The sequence below is a fragment of the Odontesthes bonariensis genome, chromosome 7 (genome assembly GCF_027942865.1).
Source record: "Odontesthes bonariensis isolate fOdoBon6 chromosome 7, fOdoBon6.hap1, whole genome shotgun sequence".
Classification (NCBI taxonomy): domain Eukaryota; kingdom Metazoa; phylum Chordata; class Actinopteri; order Atheriniformes; family Atherinopsidae; genus Odontesthes; species Odontesthes bonariensis.
Window position 1 is genome coordinate 24,948,702 of NC_134512.1, and position 24,391 is coordinate 24,973,092.

At 39.7% G+C, this 24,391-nt stretch overlaps 1 protein-coding gene across 2 annotated transcripts in view; it reads right to left on the minus strand.

Moving 5' to 3' along the window:
• The window catches only part of plxnb2b (plexin b2b), a 116,534-nt gene that overhangs the window by 18,100 nt on the left and 74,043 nt on the right, over positions 1–24,391 (minus strand). For both annotated transcript variants that reach the window (XM_075470274.1, XM_075470275.1), the window contains 22 exons: positions 20,661–21,790; positions 19,957–20,145; positions 19,713–19,838; positions 17,815–17,915; positions 16,418–16,544; positions 15,711–15,870; positions 15,147–15,258; positions 14,503–14,614; positions 14,033–14,134; positions 12,960–13,055; positions 12,305–12,392; positions 11,732–11,910; positions 10,310–10,458; positions 8,184–8,295; positions 7,441–7,577; positions 6,830–7,012; positions 6,081–6,174; positions 4,039–4,236; positions 2,264–2,443; positions 1,261–1,397; positions 962–1,062; positions 357–586 (listed from right to left, as the gene is read on the minus strand). In XM_075470274.1, coding sequence (XP_075326389.1) covers positions 357–586; positions 962–1,062; positions 1,261–1,397; positions 2,264–2,443; positions 4,039–4,236; positions 6,081–6,174; positions 6,830–7,012; positions 7,441–7,577; positions 8,184–8,295; positions 10,310–10,458; positions 11,732–11,910; positions 12,305–12,392; positions 12,960–13,055; positions 14,033–14,134; positions 14,503–14,614; positions 15,147–15,258; positions 15,711–15,870; positions 16,418–16,544; positions 17,815–17,915; positions 19,713–19,838; positions 19,957–20,145; positions 20,661–21,788 — 4,041 coding nt within the window. In that variant the 5' untranslated portion in view covers positions 21,789–21,790. The remainder of the gene's footprint in view (positions 1–356; positions 587–961; positions 1,063–1,260; positions 1,398–2,263; positions 2,444–4,038; positions 4,237–6,080; positions 6,175–6,829; positions 7,013–7,440; positions 7,578–8,183; positions 8,296–10,309; positions 10,459–11,731; positions 11,911–12,304; positions 12,393–12,959; positions 13,056–14,032; positions 14,135–14,502; positions 14,615–15,146; positions 15,259–15,710; positions 15,871–16,417; positions 16,545–17,814; positions 17,916–19,712; positions 19,839–19,956; positions 20,146–20,660; positions 21,791–24,391) is intronic.

The following is a 24,391-nucleotide window of genomic DNA, read 5'->3' on the forward strand; positions in this document are numbered from 1 at the left end:
TAAACAAATGTGCTGATACGAGTATGAATCCGTAAGAAAAGAAAGGGAATCGCCAACGTTTTTGTAAATTATCCAGTGGAGCAAAAAACATGCCTGTGCAGCATTTTATGACAATCCATCTGACCGTGGACGTTTTCACACCTGATGCAAAAATTCTAACTTGTTGGATAAATTAAAGCAGATGTCAGGGTCATACATAACCCAAGAATCCTAAATGTCCTTAGAAAGACTTGAAGGCCACCTATCCGACAGTTGTAGAAGTAGTCTGGGCCCAAGAGATGGACCCACTGATAATAACATACATAGAGCCCTGACACCAGTGTGGCCAGATACTGGTACATATAGAGCATAATTACATTGATGAGGAATGTCTTGGAGTTCAAAAGGTTGGAGAACTGGTTGAGCGCTTGTGCCACTATTGCCTTTCGAGCCTCTGGGATGTCCAGCTTCCCTGTGATCATCACATCATTGGCACCATCCTTTGAGGGCAGAAAGAAGACCCGGTCTGTGTAGGTCTTGTAGTCCAGGAAAGGGATTCGTCCCTCACTCAGTTCATTGGTGTGGTCCTCCATCTCAATCATCAAATCTGCAAGTTAGAAGCAAGGAAATTACCTTACTTTTTTTCCTAGTAAGCAACTGTACACACTCGCACAGAGCTCATCTGTTCACGTCATGATATTGCAGGAGGCGGAGAACAGAGAGCATTGCCAGGAAAATCACTTCATCAATACATGATTGCTTTCTATTATTGTAATTGTAAAACTGCTTCTAATAATGATGACAGCCTAGAATTAAGAGGGAGAATTTATCAAATTAATGGCAGAACAGTACAAAAAAAAAAAGAAAAATTAATTATAATCACAGGCTCAAACCACATCATTTTATGTGGAGGCAGAGGTTTTTGTTTTTTTTGGGATATTAACAATATTGCCAAACTTTTGTGCAGCTGGACTGTAGGTACCTGTGAATTCTTTCTTGCAGCGGTCTCGCACGCTCTCCTCCAGATTTTCCAGCTGGTGTTTTACCTTCTCGTACTCCCTCTCTGCCTGTTGACTCTTTCTCCTGAACCCATAACAGAAGCAAAGCTAAGGCACTGGTTTCATGAAAACAGGTAACAACAACATTTGAAATTTCTTGTATATACCTTGATGGAAAACTCCCAGATTTCTACAGTCTTTACGCCATGAGAATTCAATTTGAATTAACTTGACTAACTAATTGTTACAGTGCACAAATTTGACCTAAATTAGCTTAATTCACCTGTAGCAGTAGACAGAGATAATGATGATGAGCAGCATAGGCACGATTACAGCAGGGATGATGATGTAAAGGGACAAATCGTTCTTCTTTTCATACTGTACTGAGCCGACCACCCACTCTCCTTTCCCAAATTTGATCTGTGGATAAACACAAAGTGAAAGTCAAAATCATTGGCACAAACTCGGGACATTTCAGCTGGAAATTTATTTAGCTAGTTCCGTGATAAAAAACTGTACAGTGTGGAGGATAAAATGGCAATAGAAGTTGAATCTGCCATCAGTTCAGATACAGGTCTATTCATTATTTTAGAAGTGCTGGATCTACTGTATTGAGCAAGTAGTTAGGACCTCATAAAGTAGACAAATGTACAAATGACACTTTATAATCCAGCTTTTTTATGTACATGTCTTGTACTATCGATGGTCCACTAGAGCCACTTCTTTATGCAGCACACAGCTACAGAAATTAAACAATAGCTCACTTATTGGAATTACCCAGAGGGAAGGTTTCACTATTCATCACAATTGTGGCATGGCTAGAATTAAATGTAATTATAAAGGCCTGTAGCTACATAAAGACCGTTCAAGTGGTGAAAAATAAAAAACGTTTCAAGATGTACAGAGAACATTCTGCGAGAAGCACAGTAAAGATTCATGATGCATGCATGTCTTCATCTGCAAGTTTGTATCTGGGTCTGCAGTGCTGCAATGTACATTTACTAAAGTCCTGGTCCTAAGCACACATTTGCCTCATTAGCCTCTGATACATAAAAAAACAGAAAGATGCTCCTCTTACATTATTGTAGTGGTAATAATAAAATAATAATATATTATAGCCCTGAAAAGGAGCCCTTATTTGCATGATGTACTTTCACACTTTTTCATCCTGCAGTGCTACTAAATTAAACACTGTATCAACAGTGTTCTATCAATACTTGTAAAAACATGAATAATCTGAACATGTCCTCCACCACATTAAATCATTTGTCTTTTGCTGGTCTGACCATTAGATCCAGCAGCTCAGGCCGGGTGTCTCGGCGCTGTCGTCTGGAGCGAGCCCGGGGTTGGGTGGACGGTGGGTCCAGGAACAGCTTGTCATCCTGAAGCGTGTTGACCTGACACTGAACGTCACCTACAAAAGCTTGAGCCTCTCTGGCCGTCATAGCTTTGGAGAATCCACTACCCTGTGGGGAACAGTGACGGAAATGTTCAAGGAGTCATTTTAAAACAACATGGGAGAGATAACCAGATGCATTATTTTATTAGTAATGGGTGCAAAACATATACTCCAACAGTTCTTTACTATTCATGACCCATAAGTAATTAGAAATCAGTTTAAAAATTAGGATTATAGTGACTGTAAGCACATATCTACATGGTTTCTTACTATAGACAATAAAGTGACAGCTCAATCCAATCTCAGTTGTGGATTTCTGAAAAACACAGAGCCTGCAGGGGAGGCATCTACAGAAATGTTTTCAATTGTTCTAATATAGGCGGTAACACGAGACCGGTCAAATCAACTGAAGTAAACCAGCGTTTGAAAACTTGAAAAGGCCTTGGACCTTCACTGTGCTGTCTCCCCCTTGTAATTTACGTGAGACTTACGTGAGATACTAGGAAACTTTTAAACTGACATAACTCACATTCATGCTTCAGTGTACCATGCAAACCTACTATCATTAGAAAAGTTAGAATCCTACAAAAAGCACAAAAACATTGCCTATTTGGCAATATTTTCACAAGATTGAACTACTTTTAATACCACATCAGCAACTTTTTTTGTTTCTTAAAAGTAGCTGTTGACAAATCGAACAGTTTGTTGCACAAACATGCCCAATACCGCCCCGCAAGAGTGAGGGCTCCATCTCCGGCTGCAGGAACGCTCCTCTCTGCACTCGTCGCAATCAGCAGTGGAGAAGCTGCAGCAGCAGAGCTTTTCAACTGCTTGTACATGCGCAGTGTTGTCCTTGGAGTGCGTTAGTGGGCTGTAGACTATGTGAGAAAATGATCTAGAGACATTCTGTTGAGTCTAGCTTTTTCTAAGTGATCATCATAAATCATAGATATAGCCAATATCACACCACAGATTAGATGATACCATGCTTATAAACAAAAATACATATATACCAATGTTTCATTGCTCTGATAGTGTGAGTTGACATGTTGTCAATAATACCCACTTTTTTGGAGACAGTTTTAGATTTGTTTTGCCATTTGACAACAGAATCAGAAAAATATGGGAGTGTGAGCAACTTTGCAGGCGATTCGACTGTATCAACACACTGTATAAGTGAGCCCGGGGGGAAGAGAAGGGGCAAACAAAGGGCTGACACAAAGCACAATGCAAATACATGCTGAAGTCATCCAGCCACTTTTTCCAGATGGTTTCAGAAGAAACTAATTAAAAATAGTTGGAATAAACTGCACAACACTGATTGTGCATACTTTATTTTTTTTTCCAGATTTAGTTTTATTTTTTCAGATAGTAGGATTTAATGGTTTTCTAAAATCTTTCTATAATACACAAAAAAGAAATACGGGTACGTTCATATTGTCCTTTTTTTGTTGGTCTTCATATGACCCTCAAGGCATAACATTCAACGACTAATTTAGGATAATGGATAAATACGGAATTATGAATGTGTATATCTTACTTGAGCATGACATAATCTTTATATGCAGTAAAACTCAACCATTATACAGTATTTGCAGCAAAAGACAGGTCTGTCATACAGCACCTGTAGCATTAAGTCAAGTCTTTGTGGTCTGTACTCACAGTGACGATAATGATGCTGGCCTCAGTGATGACCTTCTTGGTGACGTTGTTGAAGACGGGGTCAGGGTAAAAGTCAAAGGGCTTAAGCTCCTTCACCCAGTTGTCCAGATGGATGTGTGCTTTAAAGTGCTGGTTCAGAGGGACGTGTATTGTCGGAGACCGAAACTGGATGAATGTGTCGTTCTTCTCGTGGGCGTACTGAGGAATATCAAGGAGACGATGTAAGAAAGGGACTAACAATAATCAGCGAGGAAGACACAAAGGAAAATATAACAACAGTATTCAACAGAAAAAAAAAAATGTGGAACAGGATTAGTGATCAAAAAGCAAACGGTGGGTGTTGGATTTTCTTTCTTTTCTCTTTTTCCTTTTCATTTTAAAATGAGCCAGTGGATTAATGTTTTTATTATGTTTTGTGGGGAAAAAAAAAAACTGTTTTGATGCAATGGAGAAGGTCAAATTTCAAATGTCTTTCAGATTTTTGCATTAAAATCTCAATCTACCATCCACAATAGCAGCTGCTTCTGATGAGTCATAAATCACACGAGTCACTCCTACGCTTTCTTTACTTTATACTTTTTTCTACTTACCGTCACTCAAAGTTGTGAGAATAGACAGCTAATTGCCAAACCCCAGACTCCAACATGCATTTTAAGTTTTAGAAGAGAACAAGACAGGAAATAGGTATATCGACTCTTTCAAGTGTGCTGAGACCAAACCGTCAGCTTGAATTCTTCTTCAAGCTGGTTTGTCTAATGCAGTTCGTGCAGAATTCCCTTAAACTTGTGAACTTACAGTATTTCTGTGCATTTTGACCATTTAATTTTGTGCAACTGGTCAGTAGCCAGTTAACATAAAGATTAAAAGCAAGAGGGAGCTAGCAGAACATTTGTGGCTGCTTCTTCTGAAACTGAGTCCAGGCCCCAAAAAAAATGTTTTGGTTCTTAAAAACGTTGATTTGTTATTCTATTTAGTTTTTGTTTAAATCAAGTCAACAAGATAAAACATGTTGATAGAGTGCTTTAAATGTGCTGTGTGTTTAGCTTTGTGACTGAGTGACAGATAAGATATATGAGAAGAGGTGGGTTTTCCAAAATGCCAAACTTTTTCATTGACTGTGCCATCATGCATATGTTGTTTTTCCTCTTCCTAATTTTCGCTCCGTGTACTTTAGTCCAGTTTAATTAAGTTTTGACATTAGCACTAATGTGCTTCAATAAAGTATGGCCAGTGTGTACATTTGCTGCACTGGGTCTTAGGGAAAAATACAACAACTTAATTGAGCTGCTAACCTGACCAACAAATCAACATGTTTTTTTTCCCACATGCAAGCATTCTTAATGAGTCCCAATGTTTGGGTCAAATTCAGAGAACAGATTAAATCCAAGAGGAGCTTATTAAATTTGGCAGGCAAGGCCTTTGAGATAACACTTTTTATCCACTGTTAGTATGATGCAGCCAGAAGCATTTTCAAATCCCTTCTGTCCCTGGGTAGCAGGGCCCAACAACTTGGCCCAGGAGTAAAGTGTTAGAGAGTGGCACAGTCACTTAATCTTCTGCAACCTTAATGCTGGTATTGCATTTACGTCTTAGGAAAAAAAAAATACCAAAATTACTTCTGTTTATAGCCCAGCAAACAGGAGGGCAGGTGGCAGGAAGCTGTGTGAATACTCCCTCAAGTTCCCTGGCAGGCAGCTGTACCAGATTAAGCTGGTCAAGGAACATAGCTACATTTTGTTTGGGGTGAAACAATTGTGCTGCTATCTGCAATTGAGTTTGAGTTTGTAAAAAGTCTGAAAAGTTATTGCAAATGATCGGTGAAAGCACGGAGGGGTGGAAACAACAGTTTGCACAGTCAGTGGCTAAACTTTACAGAGTTTAAATCAATCATCACTTTAGTCGTGGGCTCATGGGATATGGGAGGATGGACCAGTGATGTTACCACAAGGGGAGAAGTAACTGAATATATCTAAGGAAAGCAACAATTAATAGAAAGATAAAACCAAAGGTGATGCATGCTGATACATTAAATTAATAGAGACCTCAAGAGCTGATAAGGTGTCACCCTGGACCTTCATGACTGCAGTCTGGATCAGGTCAAAACCGGAGCCGGTCACGTTAATGATCCTTCCACCACTAAAACACACAAAACCATTACCACTTCAAAAACACAATATCAACACATATTGAGCATGTGCTTTAACAGCCACAGAAAGACACGATAACATATCCAAGTGGGAGTTGCAGGAAAACTATTTTAAAAACAAACCTGTATAACTTCAGGTCATTTTGACTGGTTTAGAGTTTACTGGTGCAGTTAATTAGAACATCCCCCCATAGAAACTACAACTTGTTAAGCCAATAGATTAAAAAAAAAGTAAAATATACATTATAGAGTACATCATGCGTTCAAAACTCAAAAAAGATTTGACATTAATTACTTTGACCAATGTTTAAAACTAAAATACATTTTCAGGGCATTTTGACCTCATCATCCAGGTGAACACAGGAGATTTGACGTTTTTTTTGTTTCACTACTTTGAATCTAAATAGGAGGTTAGCCTGTGTCTTATTCCCTTATTTTTTCAGCTTTCTATTTTCATCATGACATTTTTACATTTTACAGTGAGGCTGTAAGTAGACACGGATACCTATTGATCAATCGATCGAAAAGCACCAAATAGGGGGGCAGCAAAAACCTGTATGACTTTTTTTCTTCAGGCACCATGAAAGAAAGTAAAATATTATATATTGGACTATGACCCAAGACGCATGCTTCTGTTGAACTGACCAGACAAAGCTTCCTTTAGGGTGATGATCCAGCAGGGTTGGGTTTTCAAAGAACTGGAAGGCACTTGGAATAGTTTTTGTGGTACTCTTTCCATACTGCATGCTGATGGCGAGAAGTTCAGAGGGCAGCCTATCTGCTTGGTATTCTCCTGTCCTGCAGGTGATCTCTTTTCCAAAGTGTTCCCTGCCAAGAGAAGGACAAAGCTCAGCTCTTGTTAGCTGAGAGAGTGGAAGGTCGCAAAAGGTCACAGTGCAGCGGAAGCCAACATAGCGGCAGCCTGACAGTTTGTTAAATCATGGCTTTGGTGCTTCTCTGGCTCGTTAATTTTTCTGTTAGCTCTGCCGAAAATGTCACCATGGACTGATTTTAAAGGAAAATTTGCAGTCACAAGGGTAACGTCAAATTTTAAGAGATGCAAATCCTTCCTCTTTTCCCCACCAAGAGTTAAGGTCAATTCTAATTTTACCGTAGGAATATAAAAAAAGATATTCTATAGACTTCAAAGTGCACATACTGTAGAATTGGCATATGTGTGAATAACAAGTAGGTCTGTCAGGTGAATTGCAAGAGAATAGGTCCTTGGTATGAATGACAATTATTAAGAAACTTACACAGTGCAGTCCACGCCTCCAATAGTAACCTGGACATCCTCCTTACTGCCAGTGTCCAGAAAATTTCCAGAAATTGTAATGAGTGTGCCCCCTGCTTTAGGACCCTTAGAAGGCTGCACTGCATCTGGAAGTGGGTCCTAGTGAAGGGGGATGTGGTCATTAGGCACAGCTTGAAAAGCTTGAGTCCCAAAGCAGGGACTCACAAAATACACACAAGCTCCAATCTAAAAACTCATACATACACGAGAGCAGCACACAGATAACAGTGCTATGCCACAAACATGCACACTTCCTATCACGTTCTTTGATGTACCCCCACCCACTCAATCAGGAATGTTCTGACACACAAACTCATACAAGCAACGCTGAGCAAACAGTTATGCAGCGCACTCCCCCTGTGGGGAAGCTTTAACAAAGCCAGAGATATGAAAGACCAGTTGAATAGATATGCTGTGGCCTGATAAAGCATTAAAGAATGAAGCGGAACCACTGCACAGCATCTGGCTGAAGAGGAATGAACACATTTCTGGCTTTATGTGCAGCATTACCATAGTAATACGTTTCTAGGTCCTTCAAGTTCCAACACAAAAGTGTGTAGTTTTTCAAAAGGTCCCTAACATGATATAACCCTGTTATGTTTTCATAATTGTTTCTCTGCACTAAGTAAAGTGAAAATATAGTTTGTGCTCCTCTATATTGGTATCCGAAGAGAGACTGTGTGTATGAGTGTGCATCGTACTTACTCTGTAAGTGAAGCGCATGGAGGAGATTCCTCGCTTCCCCCCATTCACTTCCACCTCCACCTGGCCCCAGTGCGTCTTTTTAAGGTCAACGGGGCCAATTTCACACACCACGCTGCACATAAACAGAACAAAAAGGAGTGTAAGAAAGTATTTCAGGAGTAACAACCATTTTCAATGTCAGCTAATCAAAAGGTTTTCTCCTTTTTTTTTCCCTTAGGCCATTTGTTTTAATAACATTTGTTTTCCTATAATTCTTCTTTTTTCTAATAAATTAGAGACATTAGACATTCTGCCTCCAACTTTCTCTTTGGGTGATCATGATGCATGCAAGTGTGGCCGAATTGACGGGTTGTCTTCACTTGATGCTCTCTTAATCCCTAAATGGTCAATTTTTTTTGCATCATAGAGAATAAAAACAGATAATTAATTATGTGAAGTCATTGCTGTGGGCGTGAATGACATCGTCTTCCAGGATGGAAAAAGTGTTGAACTTATTCTTCCAAAAATCCACAGCCTCTTTCTGTTTGGTTTGATTAAAGATGAGGTGATCAATTTCCCATAAAGAAGTCTGACAGTTCCCCGTACTCAGCCGCTTATCCATCACTGATAAACCCAACAACTGCAGTGTCATCTGAGTATCTCTGAAGATGACATGACTCAGAGCTATACTGAAAGTCTGATGTGTACAGAGTGAACAGAAAGTGAACAGAAATGGAGACAGTAAGGTCTTCGTTGGTGGTCCCATGCTGCTGAACACCTGCTTAGTAAAACAACTCTTCAATCAACCTCATTATTAATAAGAGCAGCTATCTTGGAAATTTGGTTATCTATGTATTTAGTCACATGCATTAACAGTCCTGTTTTTGTCAGATTTTTAATAAATCATCAATGATCCAAAGATTAAACCAAACAATGTTCAAGTCACAACCCTGCTCCTCAATATTTAAGGGCTTCCCTGCAGATCACTGAAACCATTAATCTAAACTGTATATATTCCACATCGCTGTTCAATTTCAAGGTTTGTGAAAGCATTAAACCCCTGCAATCTTGTCTTGCATCAAGCGCTGAAAAGAACTTATTTCAAAGAACAAGATGTAAATGAATGTCACATTTCTCTGATTCCTCTCCACATTCCGTGTTTGGAGGTTACAGGTGGGCGACAACATAACGATAAGCAGCTCAAACTGGGGTGTGATTGAATTAAACATCACAATTCAAATCCTGTCAAAACTGAAAGACACCAACATATAACCTACAAAACAACCACCTTAGACAAGTAACGAGAAGACGAGCACTTAAAAAGTGGATGATTTAAGAGTTACACTCCTCCATCTGGTCACATAAATCCGGGTTTATGTCCCATTATGCAGATGGTCGGGCAAGAATTTACCGTAAACGTGGCTCCATCCTGCCAGGTGTCAACACTTCTGGCTAGTGGCTGTTTTCTTTTTTATAGACCATTTGTATGAAGTGGGCAATTTTTACACACAGCTGTGACTGAAGTGCATTTGGAAGACTTAAAGTTTATTTAATTTTTTTTTTTTTTTTTTTTTTTTTTTTTTTTAAACAGTACCAAGCCCGTTCAGGCCGTTATACAACAAGATGCACAGAGCACCAAAAATCTGTTGGCAAGCATGTTTGAATCCATTATAGCTGTGCGTTATATACTCGAGTAATTAATTTGATGAAATATATGAGAATTTAGAACAGTTTGTCAAGTACATTATAAAAATGTATTTTCATGTACTTGTACTTATACAAAATGTTTTTTTTCCCCACATCATTTTGAATGTTTACTTGCAGTTCTGAAATGCATCTAAGATACTGGCAGAAAGGCCAGCTACAACAGTTAGCTGGTGCTGTTATCTAAATGCAGGACCTGCATTTATGCTGCTGCTTTACATTTACTCAAAAATTCATGTCTAATTTGGAGGCTATCCCCTTGTAAAAGAGTGTCTGTCAATCAACCTGCATCCGGAGATTGTCAGACCAGTACTGTTGCGTAATGGGCTTTTAAAATATGCAGCCAGGCCATCTTGAGCAAAATCCTACCAGTGTTTATGATCTTGTTCATACTGTACATTTGCATTCATGCGTGTGATATTGTGCATATATATGTATAATACCTTGTGGAGACTGAATACTTTTCCTCCTGATGGATACAGGGCTGCCCGACCACTGTGATGTTTTTGATGTCTTCCTTATGAATGCCAAGGTTAGAGCCACGGATAGTGATGGATATGCCTCCCCGCAGGGGGCCAAAACGAGGAATAATCTGGAAGGGGAGATACAGAGTATAGAAGGAGGAGTGGATGTTTAAAGGTAGAAGGGATTTGAAATGGATTTGAACAGATTAGATGTGCAATAAGAACATACAAGCGATTAACACAGTCTGTCTGACCAACCGTTTAGCAAAGCGTTTTATTTTTAAGGCCATGTTTTACACCAAGAATTACATCAACACTGTGTGAGTCGGGTCTGCATGTATGTGTTAGACTGTGAACGATTAGTGAGTCAGACATTGGAAAATTGTCCAAAAAGTCTTACATTTTTTTACTCCTTGTAATCACACCACAAACATGTCGACAACCAAGTTTTTTGCCACGGAACACAGCAAATTAAATCATTAGAAATATAAAAAAAATAATAATTTGATTTCATCATCTTCAAATCAAATATACAAAAAAAAAAAAAAAACTAAAACAATAACATGCAGGATGCTCTGTGAGCCTGCACAAACAATGCTATGAGCTCTGCTCTAATATTAACATGTTGACATGTTTATAATGATAATGCTAACTTGCCAATGTTCAGCAGATGCTATGTTCACAGTACCACATTCACCATTCATGTGTGCCAGAAGTTAGCCTACTAAGATGTGCTAATTATGATTCAACGTACAGAACAGTCGAGGCTGATGGAAATTTTAAGTTAATCCGATTATGCTAAATGAATAATAAGTATATAAATTATTCAACTTTATCCCGAGAGGGCCATGAATCTCAAGACCTAATTTTGTGCCATCCAAAATGTCACCCTCAAAGCAGCACTACAAGAAAATTGAGGATCATCAGACTCAGGTTCTGGGTCCCTGACCTGAGTCTCTGGTGACCCTGAACAACTGTAGAATGTTCAGTGGCAATCCACTGAATGACTGGACGGTTGAGTTATTTCATTCTTTGCAAAAGTGGTGGACTAACCAACACACAGGTACGGCTAGCGCACATAAATATCCTTCCACTAAGTCATCCTGTGCCTGGATGACATGAACACAATTACGTGTGATTTTTTTTTTGTCAATGACAAAAAGGTACAAAATATCGATCCAATCTTGACATGATTGAGGAACATTGCAACATGCTCTCAAGGAGACTCCCAAATCTTCAGTCAACACAAAGATGCAATGGAAAATACACAGCCAATAAACTGCCCTGATCAATAACCAAGGGCAATATCATTTCACTGCTAATCACAAGTCTTAAAGGAAAGCACCGTTTCCATTTCAAAAGTAAACACGAGACGATGTCAACAACATCGGTGCTACTCACGTCGATGATCTCAGGGTTGGGGCATTCGATGTTGTGGGACTCCTGATGTTGGTAAGCACTGCAAAGCTTCTCGTACACGCACGCCTTCTGCTTGCTGCACCACACACACCTGTACTTTGGGTCGGTGTACTTACAGAGACTACAGTCCTGCCTCCCCATGGAGCAGTTGTACAGGGTGACTGAATAAGAAACAGTGGGAGGGAAAAGCAACAATCACCATTTTGCATTACATTAGTTTTCTAAGATACACTGAGACATTTTAGACTATTGCCGGACTATTGTCTTCATCTAAATCTCTCTAAACATAGTCCCGAATTAAACTTTAAATGTATATCTTAGACAGCAACATAAAATGTAGGTGAGGCCTCCCAGTCATTTGTTATAAGTCACTCGCAATCCCCTAGATTCTGTCGAAACACATTGGATTAGGAAGCATTACCAATTAATTTTCTGATTAAATTTAAATTGGAGATTAAATGTAGCTCAAATCTAACGGAGACCCCACACTGGGACTTGTAGAGTACACACACGGCATCAGAAATAAGATCTCCACATTAAAATGTGAAAACGTACCATTCAGTGTGCTGTCCATCTTCTTGCCAGACTCCTTGTCCTTCACATAGAAAAGAACACTGGTCTCTGGTGACTTATCGTAGGAAAACTAAGGAATTGGAGAAAAATGAATTATTAATATGGATTCCAGTGATTAATGGCATTTAAGCTCGTCTCTGCAAAAAGTGTGGGCTTTATTTGTCAGGGGAAAAATAAAGAAAGAAAAATTATACCCAGTCTGGCAGATTTTCAGCTAAGGAAATCAATGTTGGAAAAAGAACATAGCTGGGGGCTAGGTACTGCTTGAGCTTACCAATCACAGAATTCACAATGTACAGATGGTGCTAAAATAAGTCGAGTGAAGAGAGCCTGTCCATTAGAGGGAGCTAGAGAATATCAAAGGGACTTTAAAAGGCTGTTAAAGGGGTTTTTCATTTATAATTCTGGAACATAAAGAGAGCCTTACATAGACCCCTTGCATGCAGACTGACAAATTGCATTCAAGTGGTACTCGTCAATACGTGTTACTCGTTCAGTGTGGCTCTAAATTGCACTTTGAGAACTGGCTCCACAAATCAGCAACAGTTCATGGAGCTGTGTTGAGTGGAGGGCAAAAGTGACAGAAGCTCAGTAAAGGAACTTTAGTGTGCAGCAACGAGCTAACAGCTATACTCACATCGAACCCGCTGAAAGTGTAGAATCGACCAGCCTCAGACTTGATCTCTTCCTCCATGTTTTTCATCAGCTCTGTGCCAATTGTGTACATGTGATACTGCAAAACAGCAGAAAAAACAAGAAGAGATGTGGTCCATTCATTCAAGCAGTTGCTATTTTCAGTTAACGGTCTTCTCTGTTTTTGGTACAGCACAAAAAAAACCCAAATACATGTAGATTCTTAAAGTCCTTCTGTTCCCACCCAGAGAATACTGCATTTTAGTCAATTCAAAAAGATACACATTAGACACAGCATGTTATTAAAATGTCAATTGTTTATCTAAATGAGAGCACTACATCCAGAAGGTCTGTGGCTGAGGAGGTAGAAGGGTCATCCACTGATCAGATGGCTGGTGCTTGATTCATGGACTCTCCAGCACACATCTGGAAGTGTCCTTTGCCAGGAAGCCGACTGTCTAAATTGCCCCTGATGCATCACTTGTGTGAGTGTCCATGATAGACAGTGTTTCATGTATGGAATAAAAGCATTGTATAAATATGCGTGTATGAATGTGGCTTGCGCAATAAAGAGCTTCGAGTGGTCAATCAGACTAGAAAAGTACTTCATAAATGCAGTGCATTTACCATTTTCGTTCTTCGTAATGACTTCCCCTTATGATTTGGGGAATAAATGGAATACAGTTCATATTTCTTCTGCTTTCAGGTTTTAGAGTTTTAACATGAGGGTATTCAGATAAATGCCCACAGGGAAGCTCTAGCTATTCTGGCACCCTTTTGGGCCATATGACCCCACACAGGTAACTGCTGACTTAACATGTACTAAACATTTCTTCCTCTTTCATTAATAGTGCCAGTTGGTTTGGTTATGCTGATTAATTGTCAAATGACCATGACGTCGTGTTTTTTCGTCAAATGGTTCAAATTCACAAATCTTTTTTTCCAATCTATGTCTATTTTTCTTAAAGAATTTAAAGGTTCCAACATATGACCTATCTTTTTTTGATCCCAATGCCATTTTCACCAAATGCCTGCAGAATCTTCAAAGACCTAATTTCTGTGTCTGTGTTACTTTACCTTGTCTTGCTTCAAATTGATCCCTTCGAAACTGATCCGGGTCTTGTAGCCCACAGGGATCAGGATGGGATCTGGATTCTCAAAAACAGGACAATTTGATGCCTGAAAAACACATAAAAAAAAAAAATAAATAAATCAGACATTCCCACTTTTAATCGTGTGCATTTAAAATATGCATTCCATTTAACGGACACACTCATCTGTGCGACAGATAGGTATAACGCAGAAACATCTGCTGACTTGTAAATTGATATCCTCCACACTCAACATTTGTCATGCAAGATGGTCACAGCAGATAGAGGGATTTATGTTTTTATTAATTTTCAGTAGGAATTTGCCTCGCTCAGGCACTGCATCACATGTGGTGATTAGATCCATCTTTTGAAACTTCTGCTCTACTTTTGGCAGCATATACCTTATTCACACCATGAGGGATACGAGTCTTTGACTTGTGTCTTGAGGTGACTGACCTCACGGTGTTTGATGATGTTTGAACTTGTCAGGCTGTCATCCTTGTCGCTGCAGGTGTGGTCATGTGTGTTCCACTGGCACCCCCATGGACTGGTTACACACGACATGCACCTGGAAACACACATTGATATAGACTCGAATAACAAATCCCCGCGTAAGAAAAATGTTAGAGCATACATAATTACTCTAGAGTTCACACACATAAATAAAAGCACATACAGACAAAATTTTAAACGTGCAAACTCATCATAGAGCGTCCGGCACAAAAATCTATGTTGCTGACAATAAAATGGATCTCTGCAACTTCACATAAGCAAAGCTCGTTCATCACACACGCCTCAGTGTAAAAGAAATGAAGTAAAAAAATGAGGGGAAAAAAAACTGTTGAGATCGACTTTCATTTTTTGATTAATGAAAAGGAAACGAAGCCAATTTCCTCGGCTTGGTAATAAAAGGAGAGAAAATGCGAGGGGTGCATTCAAAACTACCATGCATCACAATTTACAAACAGAGCCTTGATCTCTCATGTATTCATGCTCCGTTATAAATTTACATCAAGGTTGTCAGTTGATGCTGTGTTCAGTGTCACAGTGAATTCTCACTGAGTGACAGAGCAGAACTGATAGATAAGAGCCGCACTCACGGTGTGTTTTCAGATTTCCTCACTGTGGCAGCGCAGTTGTAGAACTTGAACTCTCGCATGGCCAGCTCCACGGTCTCATTGACAAAAATCCTGATAGCTACAGCGACAAAGTCTACAAGACAAGAAAGGTGAGAGAATCTATTGAAAAAGCAAGAAAATATATACTTTGACAAAGACCGCCTATTGAGTGGCCATTAAGTCCAGAGCAAACAGTAAAGTAAAAAAAAAAAAAACATCTCTTTTCACAAAAGCAACATTTTTGCAAAGTCTTTGATTTGGGGAAGGAGGCCCTAAACCTAAACATAAATCCTCTACGACTAGATTTTAACACAAGGTGCCTCCATAAAACATGGCCATAAAAATTGTTAAAAATCCGAGAACCACTTTGCCCAATCTTGTAACGTTATGGTCTGCAATAAATCAAATTACAGAAAGCAACTGACTCAGAAATAAACAGATTTTAGGGCCATTACCCATTTTGTCCAGAAAGTGACACGGTGCAAGCTTTAATGGAGATCCAAATACATTTGTATTGAAAGGGTAGGTTGATTAGAAAAGTCAAACCTTCATCATCGGGTGTTTTCGGTATAAATGACGGCTGTGGCAGTTCACAAACGATCTGACTGGTGTCCAACATGGTGCCTTCACTCTGGACCGAGTCAATGTCGCATTTCAGACGGTCAGAGGGTCCAATAGCAGGAAGGGAAGGGACGTTGATCCGTATCTGAACGAACAAAAAAAGCACAAAGAAAATGACATTCTTTGATACTTATTGAAAACAATGCTGCTCGTTATACATTTCCTTGAGAAGGCCTTGAGTTAATTTCTCTGCTCAGTGTGTCATTCAAACACCTCAAGTGAAACTGAAGTTACAGAACAGAAACCATTTCCTTTTTCAAAAACAGGAGATTGATTGAGAGCAGGGAAGGTGGAGACGTGCTTCTGATGGAAATACAAGTGCGAGTTAGAAAGGGAGGAATGGAAAGGTAGTCAGAAACTGCAGGAAATGAAAAAACAAATTAAAAGGCAAAGCACATAAGAGAGGCTCTCCATCTCCACACAGAGCACAACCTGCCAGGTAAGTTATAATAAGACAGTTTGGAGTTTTCTGGACGAATCAATATAGAACAGGAAACTCTAGGGCCCGGGGTCTCTCACTCACGACGTATACAGTTTATTAGTCAGACTATTGATATTTGTGGGACGTGCATGTAAGGGGAGAACCAGACAGAAAGAACGAGGACAGAGAGTGAATGAGTGCAGGGCTGTACCTCGCCGGTCTTTTTGCTGGAAAGGTTTGGGGGATAGAAGGACAGAATCTTGACACACTGTTGTTTGGGGCTCCACAACCAGCCGTTCTTCTCCTCAGCCCGTCGGCACTCGGACCTCCTGGTACACCTTCAGATGGAGGATAAACAACTATCAGCTTCTGCTCCATAACCCAAAAACTATTTTGCAAACAATTAAACTACCAATAGATTTTCAGTGTGTTTTTGTGAATAATTACCCAGTGCCCAAGTGACAAATTACAATATCACAGCTCTCCATTCAACCATTTTTGCTACTACAATGGTCAATGTACCTTATTCCTATTTTGATGTACGTAGACTTTCTATGAAACAATCAATGTTTTCTTATTTATTTTAACCTCCTGAGAAGGTGCTGGAAGAAAATGCTCTCTCTCCTTTATTGGGAAATTCCAGATCTTAATTACAAACCTCCCACCACAGCTGCTTGGACTGGGTTGACTGGCAAGTCAGTGCTTTAAGTCGGTTTAAGATTCCATGTCAGCTGGATTAGTTCGTTGCATGAACTGGTGAGGGGAAACGTCAAATTCAGCTCAGGAGGAACCAGTCCAACATGTTTCACCCTCAGTCAGACCCAGACTTGGATAAGAAGTCTGTTGTGTTCCAAACAACATCTAACTGACTAATCAGTATGGTAGCTGTAGTTGGCTTCTTCAAAACGTTGTGTGTAAGCCTGAACTGGTACTGGCTGACAAAACAGTTTAGACATTCAATTATTAATTGCAATTTTGCCTCATGTCCAAACTTTGCGGTTGCCTAAAAGTCTCATGTATTATGTCAAAAAATGGTCCAAAACCCAAAGATGTTTAAAGTTTTGTAAATTGCAGGAACAGCACATTTAAAAGCTCAAAACAATCACATATATTTGACTTAATTATCATCCCTGGTGCCTTTTTTTTTTACTGCTCTCACACTCTGTTCAAGTAGAGCGCCTCAGTACTATGAGCAGCTTTCCATCTCTGTTCCTGATCATGACCCTGTAAAATGCTTCATAGATTCACACCTTTCTACTCTCAGGACCCTGATAGATATAGGCTGATGAGAGTAAATTGTGGTCCGACCTCACTGCATGAGGCTGACAAGCACCTTTAATTCCTTACGGCTGCACAGACAACAGGAGATGGAATATAAACACAGAGAGGCACTAAAAGTGTCTGAAATAAAACACTGAACAAATTCCCCGCTGTGTTATAGAGACAGAATAGCATGCGTGGGTGTTTGTGTTGGTCTGTTGCTGTGCATATGTATTGGTAAGTGCCTGCATCAATGTGTGTGTGCGCACGTGTGTGTGTGTGTGTGTGTGTGTGTGTGTGTGTGTGTGTGTGTGAGAGAGAGAGAGAGAGAGACAGAGAGCTCCTCACCTGCCCTCCAGGACACACCAGCCACAGTAAGGATCCCTCAGTGCCGTGCATGATTGGCAGTCTTTCTTTTGGAGGCACGTCTGCACCGGCACCTTGGTGATCTGGAGAATTACAACACGGAATACGATCAAACAATGCACCTTCAGGGAGACACTGCACAAAACAGGAGGCATTTAAGATACAGCTAGTAATGCCTCTTGGCTTGTTCGGGGTGTGCAGAGCAGGAACAAAACAAGTCTTTTCGGTGCACAAGGTCATGTTTGATTACAGAAAAAAAATTAGCAAAGAACAAATACTAAACTTGTATTTGAAAGTGTACTTTCCAGAGATATGAAATGACTACCCACTAACATACTGTATATATGAGTCTCCATTTGATGTTGCTTCCAAATTTATATATAAAATTTAAACTAAATCAGATTATTACCTGCATCTGAAAAGCCTGTATCTTTTTCAGAAATGGTTTAAAAGCAATCATAATAGACAAGTTAAGCTTTTAAACAAGTTGTATCAATCCATGCTGTGACTGGCCAGCTATATATTCGGATGTGAGGAAGAAGCCAAGATGCGCTCTTGATTTTTTATTTTATTTTATAAATCTTCATACAACTATTCAACACTATGAATGCCTTCCAGGGGACGCTTGTAAGACAGTTTTCATTCAACTCTGCTTTTGACTGAGCTTGGCAAAGCTATAAACACATTCATCTCCAACGCAGTGGAACATAACATCATTCAAACTAGTTTTGATCTAATACAAGCCAACCTTTTAACCCACCATCTTTCAGATGTTAGACTGAATAAGTAAAGTGAGATGAAATCACAATTCAGTATCAAGCTACATATTGCGCGGTTGTATGTTAAGCAAAGGCAGCATTAATCTGCAGCAATTACCACAGTATACAACGATATAATATCGCTAACAGGAACAGGTCTATATAACGAGCACCCTCACGTTGATACTTTTGTCAACAATTATTTTCTTTTTTGTACATTCAACCAGGGCTTTTCAATTCAGAGTTTTCATTTTTTTTCTTACTGGTGTAGGATGAAGATCCCAAACATTAGAACACAGGAGGAAGTATTTATTCAGCCCCCTGAGCTTCTTCCCTCAGGCCATCAGGACACTGAACCTTCAACCCCCTCTTAACTCTGTATATTTGTATAACTGTATATTTTCAGGAGTCTATTTTTATTCTATTTTTATCTTTATTTCATATTCTATTTTATTCTATACTGCACAGTTGTACACGGGAGCTCGTTGCAGTTTCATTGCACTATGGCTGTACATCCACAAGTGACAAATAAAAATCAGAATCTTACACAGGGATTGTCATATTTAATTTTTTGTATACATTTTTTTGAATAAATGATTGTGCAAGATTAAGAGTTAAAAAATGTTACTTAAGAATATTTTACAACAAATTATGGTTCACAATTTTTTTACTGATTAAACTGATAGAAAACAGCCCTTCTGCACTTTAAAATATCCCGTAGCTTGCAGTCTCTACCAGAGACGCAACAGATTTCTGATGCAAAACAAATTAGTCTCACAATGTATTAACAGAATTCATCGATTCATTGTATTGATTCATTCAAGAAAATGTATCAACTTCAGCAAAAGATGGACTTCACAAGTCACTGAGGTCAAATTCTCAATAACCGCGATGGTCTAATCAAGTGTTCACTTTAAAATACAAATAATATGCTTCAGGTTATCTGGGGATCTACAATGGCAGTATATTGGCTTGCAACTCCACTTAAAGGCCTTAACTTTTTCAGACTTTGCATCTTTTTTCAGGTGACTACAGAGATTGTGTCTCTAGCTTTGACTGCTGCCATGAAGCACATGCATGCATATGATGTGTAACACAGCAGCCCTGAAAAAAAAAACACACCTTTTTCTCTGTGGTAATGTAGAGGTGGCTGTGACTGAGGTCAAAGAAAAGGTTCTTGTTGACCTTCTCCACAATGGTGTCACCAGGAACCTTGCTGTACTGATCTGGAGTCTTGGCGAGGTGTACCTGAACAAAAGGAGTTACACTGTCAGACATGAGGGTCTTAAATTAACCCGACACCGTTTCCTTGTAGTTAAAGTTTAAAGGAAAGGGAAAGCAGAGAGAAACAACAGGTGAACTCCACCTTGAACACGTCTCCCTGGTTGTTTCCCAAGAAGGCAATGGTATGATCATTCTCCACAGCGATAGCCACACTGGTCAGAAGGCTTGAAGTGGTCCAATCTGCATCTGCCTTTAAGGCAAATCTTGGCTTGCTTGCAAGAGGGGATGGCAGAAAGTCTGCACCACACTTGAAGGTTTGCAATGTGTCCTTCTATAAAGAGAAAAGATTGCACATAGGGATGATGATTTATTCCTTTCAAACACGGTGGCCACGATGGAACTAAACCCAACGAAGGACAGGAAAAACTCTCACAACATAATACGGCCTCTTTAATCAACGCACAAATAAATATATATATTTACTTATGAAACAGTTTGTTTTAGGATGACATGCAAGGGTGGATGTCATTTTTTAGCAAGTAGCTTTTTTAGCACTAATTCTAACCCATTAATTTACACAGAAAGGTGTATCAAAAATTGTGCCTCGTGCTCCATGTTTTGCATTTCATTGAGAACTGAAAGTTTGTTGGATCCGGATACCATGTCTATATAAATATTACACCTTAAGGGTGCAAAAAAGAAAGGGTAAAAGATGTAATCACAAGTGTTACACATCTAGTGAATCTATTTAATTTCTTTCTGTGCTGGTAGATGATTAGCATCCTTCCACTTATTTCAAACAGATTCTTCTAAAACTTTAATAACCTGAAAGAAAAATGCACTTACTGAAATTTTTGATGTACAGAATTCTTCAGTTTTGGACGAGTAGGGGATATCCACAGCAGGAAACCCTGAAATCTTTCCATTTTCACTGTAACATGAGCTAATGATATCCACCAGCCGCTCATTGATGGAGTTGAGGGGATACATGCAGAGAGCAGATATGTCGTCTTTCTCATCTGAACTTGCCACCATGAACAGGACTTTATTCCAGTGCGCAACATTCCCATGCTTACCTTCAGTCATTACTCGAGCTAGCTCTTTTCCCGGGGAAGCCACATAAGCAGCTTGAACTTTGTTGTATTTGTTATTCGGCCCACAATTCAACTGAAGCTCTGTGTAGGAATAGTAATGGGGATCGTCCTCGCAAAGGCGAGACACAAATGTCCGGTTTTTGTTTTCTGAATCGTCAAGAATCCGAGAAAAGAGGAAATAAATAAAGCCGTCCTCTTTGAAGGCATGCCGGAAGTCGTGCAGGTACTTGGGAACAAATGGTGTCGTCTGTACTGTTGAAGCCTCAATGATGCTTTCAAACACCACCCAATCCTGGAAGTTCCGAAGTATTCGTGTACTGATGAGTTTTGTACTGTCCAGGCTTCCATAGCCCTTCCCAACAACAAAAACACTGAAGGTGATATCTACATCTTTCTTGTAGGTAGACATGACACCCACAACGTTCACATTGTCCTCTATACTAGCAACATAAGTCCTCTCTCCTTTACTGTCACTGTAATACAGCTGCTGTTCCACATTGGAAAGGTTGAGGAGGGAGCAAATGCCTCTGTAGCGACTACCGCAGACAATAAGGGAGGTATTGGATGAATGAACCAGCAGAAGCTTGTTGAGGTTAGGCATGGGCTTTGTGTCTTGGCAGGCTGAAGCAGGAGGCGTACAGGTCCGAGCATCTTCTTTGGGACCCGTCTCAGCACGGGCCTCAAGTTTAAGTGATGACCCAAGTTGGTAGATGGTGTTGACTGCTCCCAGGTATATTCGGCCTGTCTGTGGGTCCTGGACAACATTGTTAATGGGGGTCTTGGAGGTAAACTCCGTAAGGGGGATGTTGCTGCTCTCCACCTGGGCTTGTGATACCGACTGCCAAAAGAGGAATAGGAGGAGGGAGACCCAGCTTGCCATCTCTGGAGGGAACAGAAAAAGAGGAAGACTTTTATTATTAATGAAGCTTAATGCACATTTAAAGGCACTCTGACTGTCAGAAACACCAGTCTTCAACAGTAGGTATGTGGTTAACATAACCCCGACACATCATTACACATACAAAGTCTCTGAAATTGAAAGGTGACGTAAAGGTCTCTCAAAATTGGTTTGAATTTTGTTTTTAATAGTCATTCTGAGCAACAAGTCTGCTTTCAAAAAGGGAAGAGTAGATGCTAATTTCTAAACTGGGTTTAAGGGCAATTGCTACACAGACCCATAAATGTTGCAAATGATTGTACAAATGAAATGTTGCACAAATAGCTGCGCAACAAGCAAAATAAAAAAAACTGGAAATAAATTTGAAATGAATTATTTTGCAGACTTCCAACAAAAATAAGGTCAGTCCCACATCTTTGGTTCCTATTACATTAACAGATTTGACAGAAATATCAATCTTCTCTTCAATCCAAACTAATTCCATGGTTAAAAACAAGAGTATCTAAAGTACCAGTAAGACTAAATTGGGTGAATTGACCCTTTTGAGTTATTTCATGATATTTATAGAGATCATTATTGGGGTAAAACCATTTAAAAAAATGCCTCAAGGTAACAGTGTGCATGGTAGGTGTTTTGCGTGTGACTCAACTCTGTGCCCTAGTTATATAAAGGGCATGTTATTTTGGATTTAATTGACTTCGTATCAGAAATGATCACTGGTGAGAAAATAAAACTGCTCTGTGTGGGGGTAAAGAGAGATTGAGGCCAAGAGCTAGATCTCAAACCCAAACACAGTAAAAGCCTATTTAAAAAGCTTGGATCTGCTCCATCTTCATTTGCACTTTGCCCCCCCTCCTCCTCCTCCCCTCCCTTCGACAACACCTCCCAACACAATGTGTTGAGGAAGAACACAGTTTTTGTCTAAGGAAACATGATCATGCTATATCCTTGTACTCTACAGACAGCATCATGTGCTGGCAAACAGCAGGTGCCTCGCTCACTGCTGTTTGCCCAAGCTGTGGTAAATATGGAACTGCAGGTGGTTTAACAGCAGCTATTGCCCACACAACAAATGTGCATGGACGTCTGAATGTGGTTTTGAACTTACACACTCTTGAGTAGAAAACTCCTTTTCATTTCACCTTGCCAGTCAAATCTATCGGCACATCTTGCAAACAAAACATCTGAGCCCCCTGAGGAAAATTGCCAAAGCTGTGTTTTATTACATCAACCTGCCTTTGCTTACTGGACTAAGTGGGGAGACCACTGATTAGACATCTGTCCGGGGGGGGGTACTGTTAATTTCACCAGAAACACTCATTTGCATTTAATTGCCCACCACTCGATTTTATTTTTCTTTCCATTTACTACATCAACTCCCCTCACACACCTCAGCCAATCTCCCTGCATAAATGTATCATGCCCTTTTCAATTCACAACCTTAAATTTTCCATTAAAATTGAAATGGTGCAATAAAATCCCTGTCTCTGCTTACTCAGGACAGAAATGTACGCGGTAGGTTTTTTACAGATTTAATTCAGAAGGTGGGGCAGTTCTGCCAATATTTACTTAAGAGGAGCAGACACACAACAAAAAACATTTAAAAAAAAGAAATCTTGAGGTTACACACTGTAGAGTGGGCAGAATGATGGAAATACACGAATGATTTCTTCAACTTCAAAGAGACAAAACTTCAATTTCAAAGACATTTTTGACTGGCAATCATAAGCCTGCCTCAGCTTGAAGAGACAACAATAACTTTCTTATTGCCGGGGTTTTTGGGGAAGCAGCACAAAAACTGCACGAGCTGCAAAACATCCTCGCAGCAACGAAATGCTGGCAAGATAAGCAAAAACAGAGCCACCTGGCACTGAAAGAGAGGTGTCAGAAATGTTCTTAGGAAATGTGCAAAAATTGCACTTAAAAATATCATAAAAATTGAGAGAAACACCTCTGTGAGCTGCTTTGGTGCATCAAAGTTTGCTCTTCAGATTCAGGCGGATCTGAAGTGTCACACGAGCGTCGATGTGCATTTTTTCCCCCAGTTTGTTAGAACTTCAGGCAGGAAAATTCCATCTTTTTAAACTTCATCGGTAGGTCCACTGCACAGTATTCAAAACTACAGTAGCTTTTTGAGTTAAAAGTTTAACAGCGTAAATCAAACTTTTTCCTATATTTATAAATCACAAAGCAAGAGTTTAAGTCTAAACACTCGATGTGATGGCGTGTCGTCAACTGTCATCAAGAAAAGGATTGATTGTTGATTTGTGTGACAAAAATACTAATAGTAATTCTATTAATTTCCAAAAAAGATTCTGACATGGTAAGTGTCTCAGACTGTGGGTGTAAGGATAAACTGAGCATTCAGTGAGGTTGGAGAACTCTCTTGTGGACCTGACAGCCATGACTTCAAAGAGCTCCTTTGCTTATCATGCAAATTCGATGCCCCCAATCAGCAAAAAAGGAGTTGCACTAACTCCGCTTAGATTTTGCATCGAGTCAGTACAAACCAATTTCTTAACATATTTCAAAGGAGCCCCTTGCCCAGGATGTATCCTCCTGTCATCCTATCGTGTTCCAGCCTT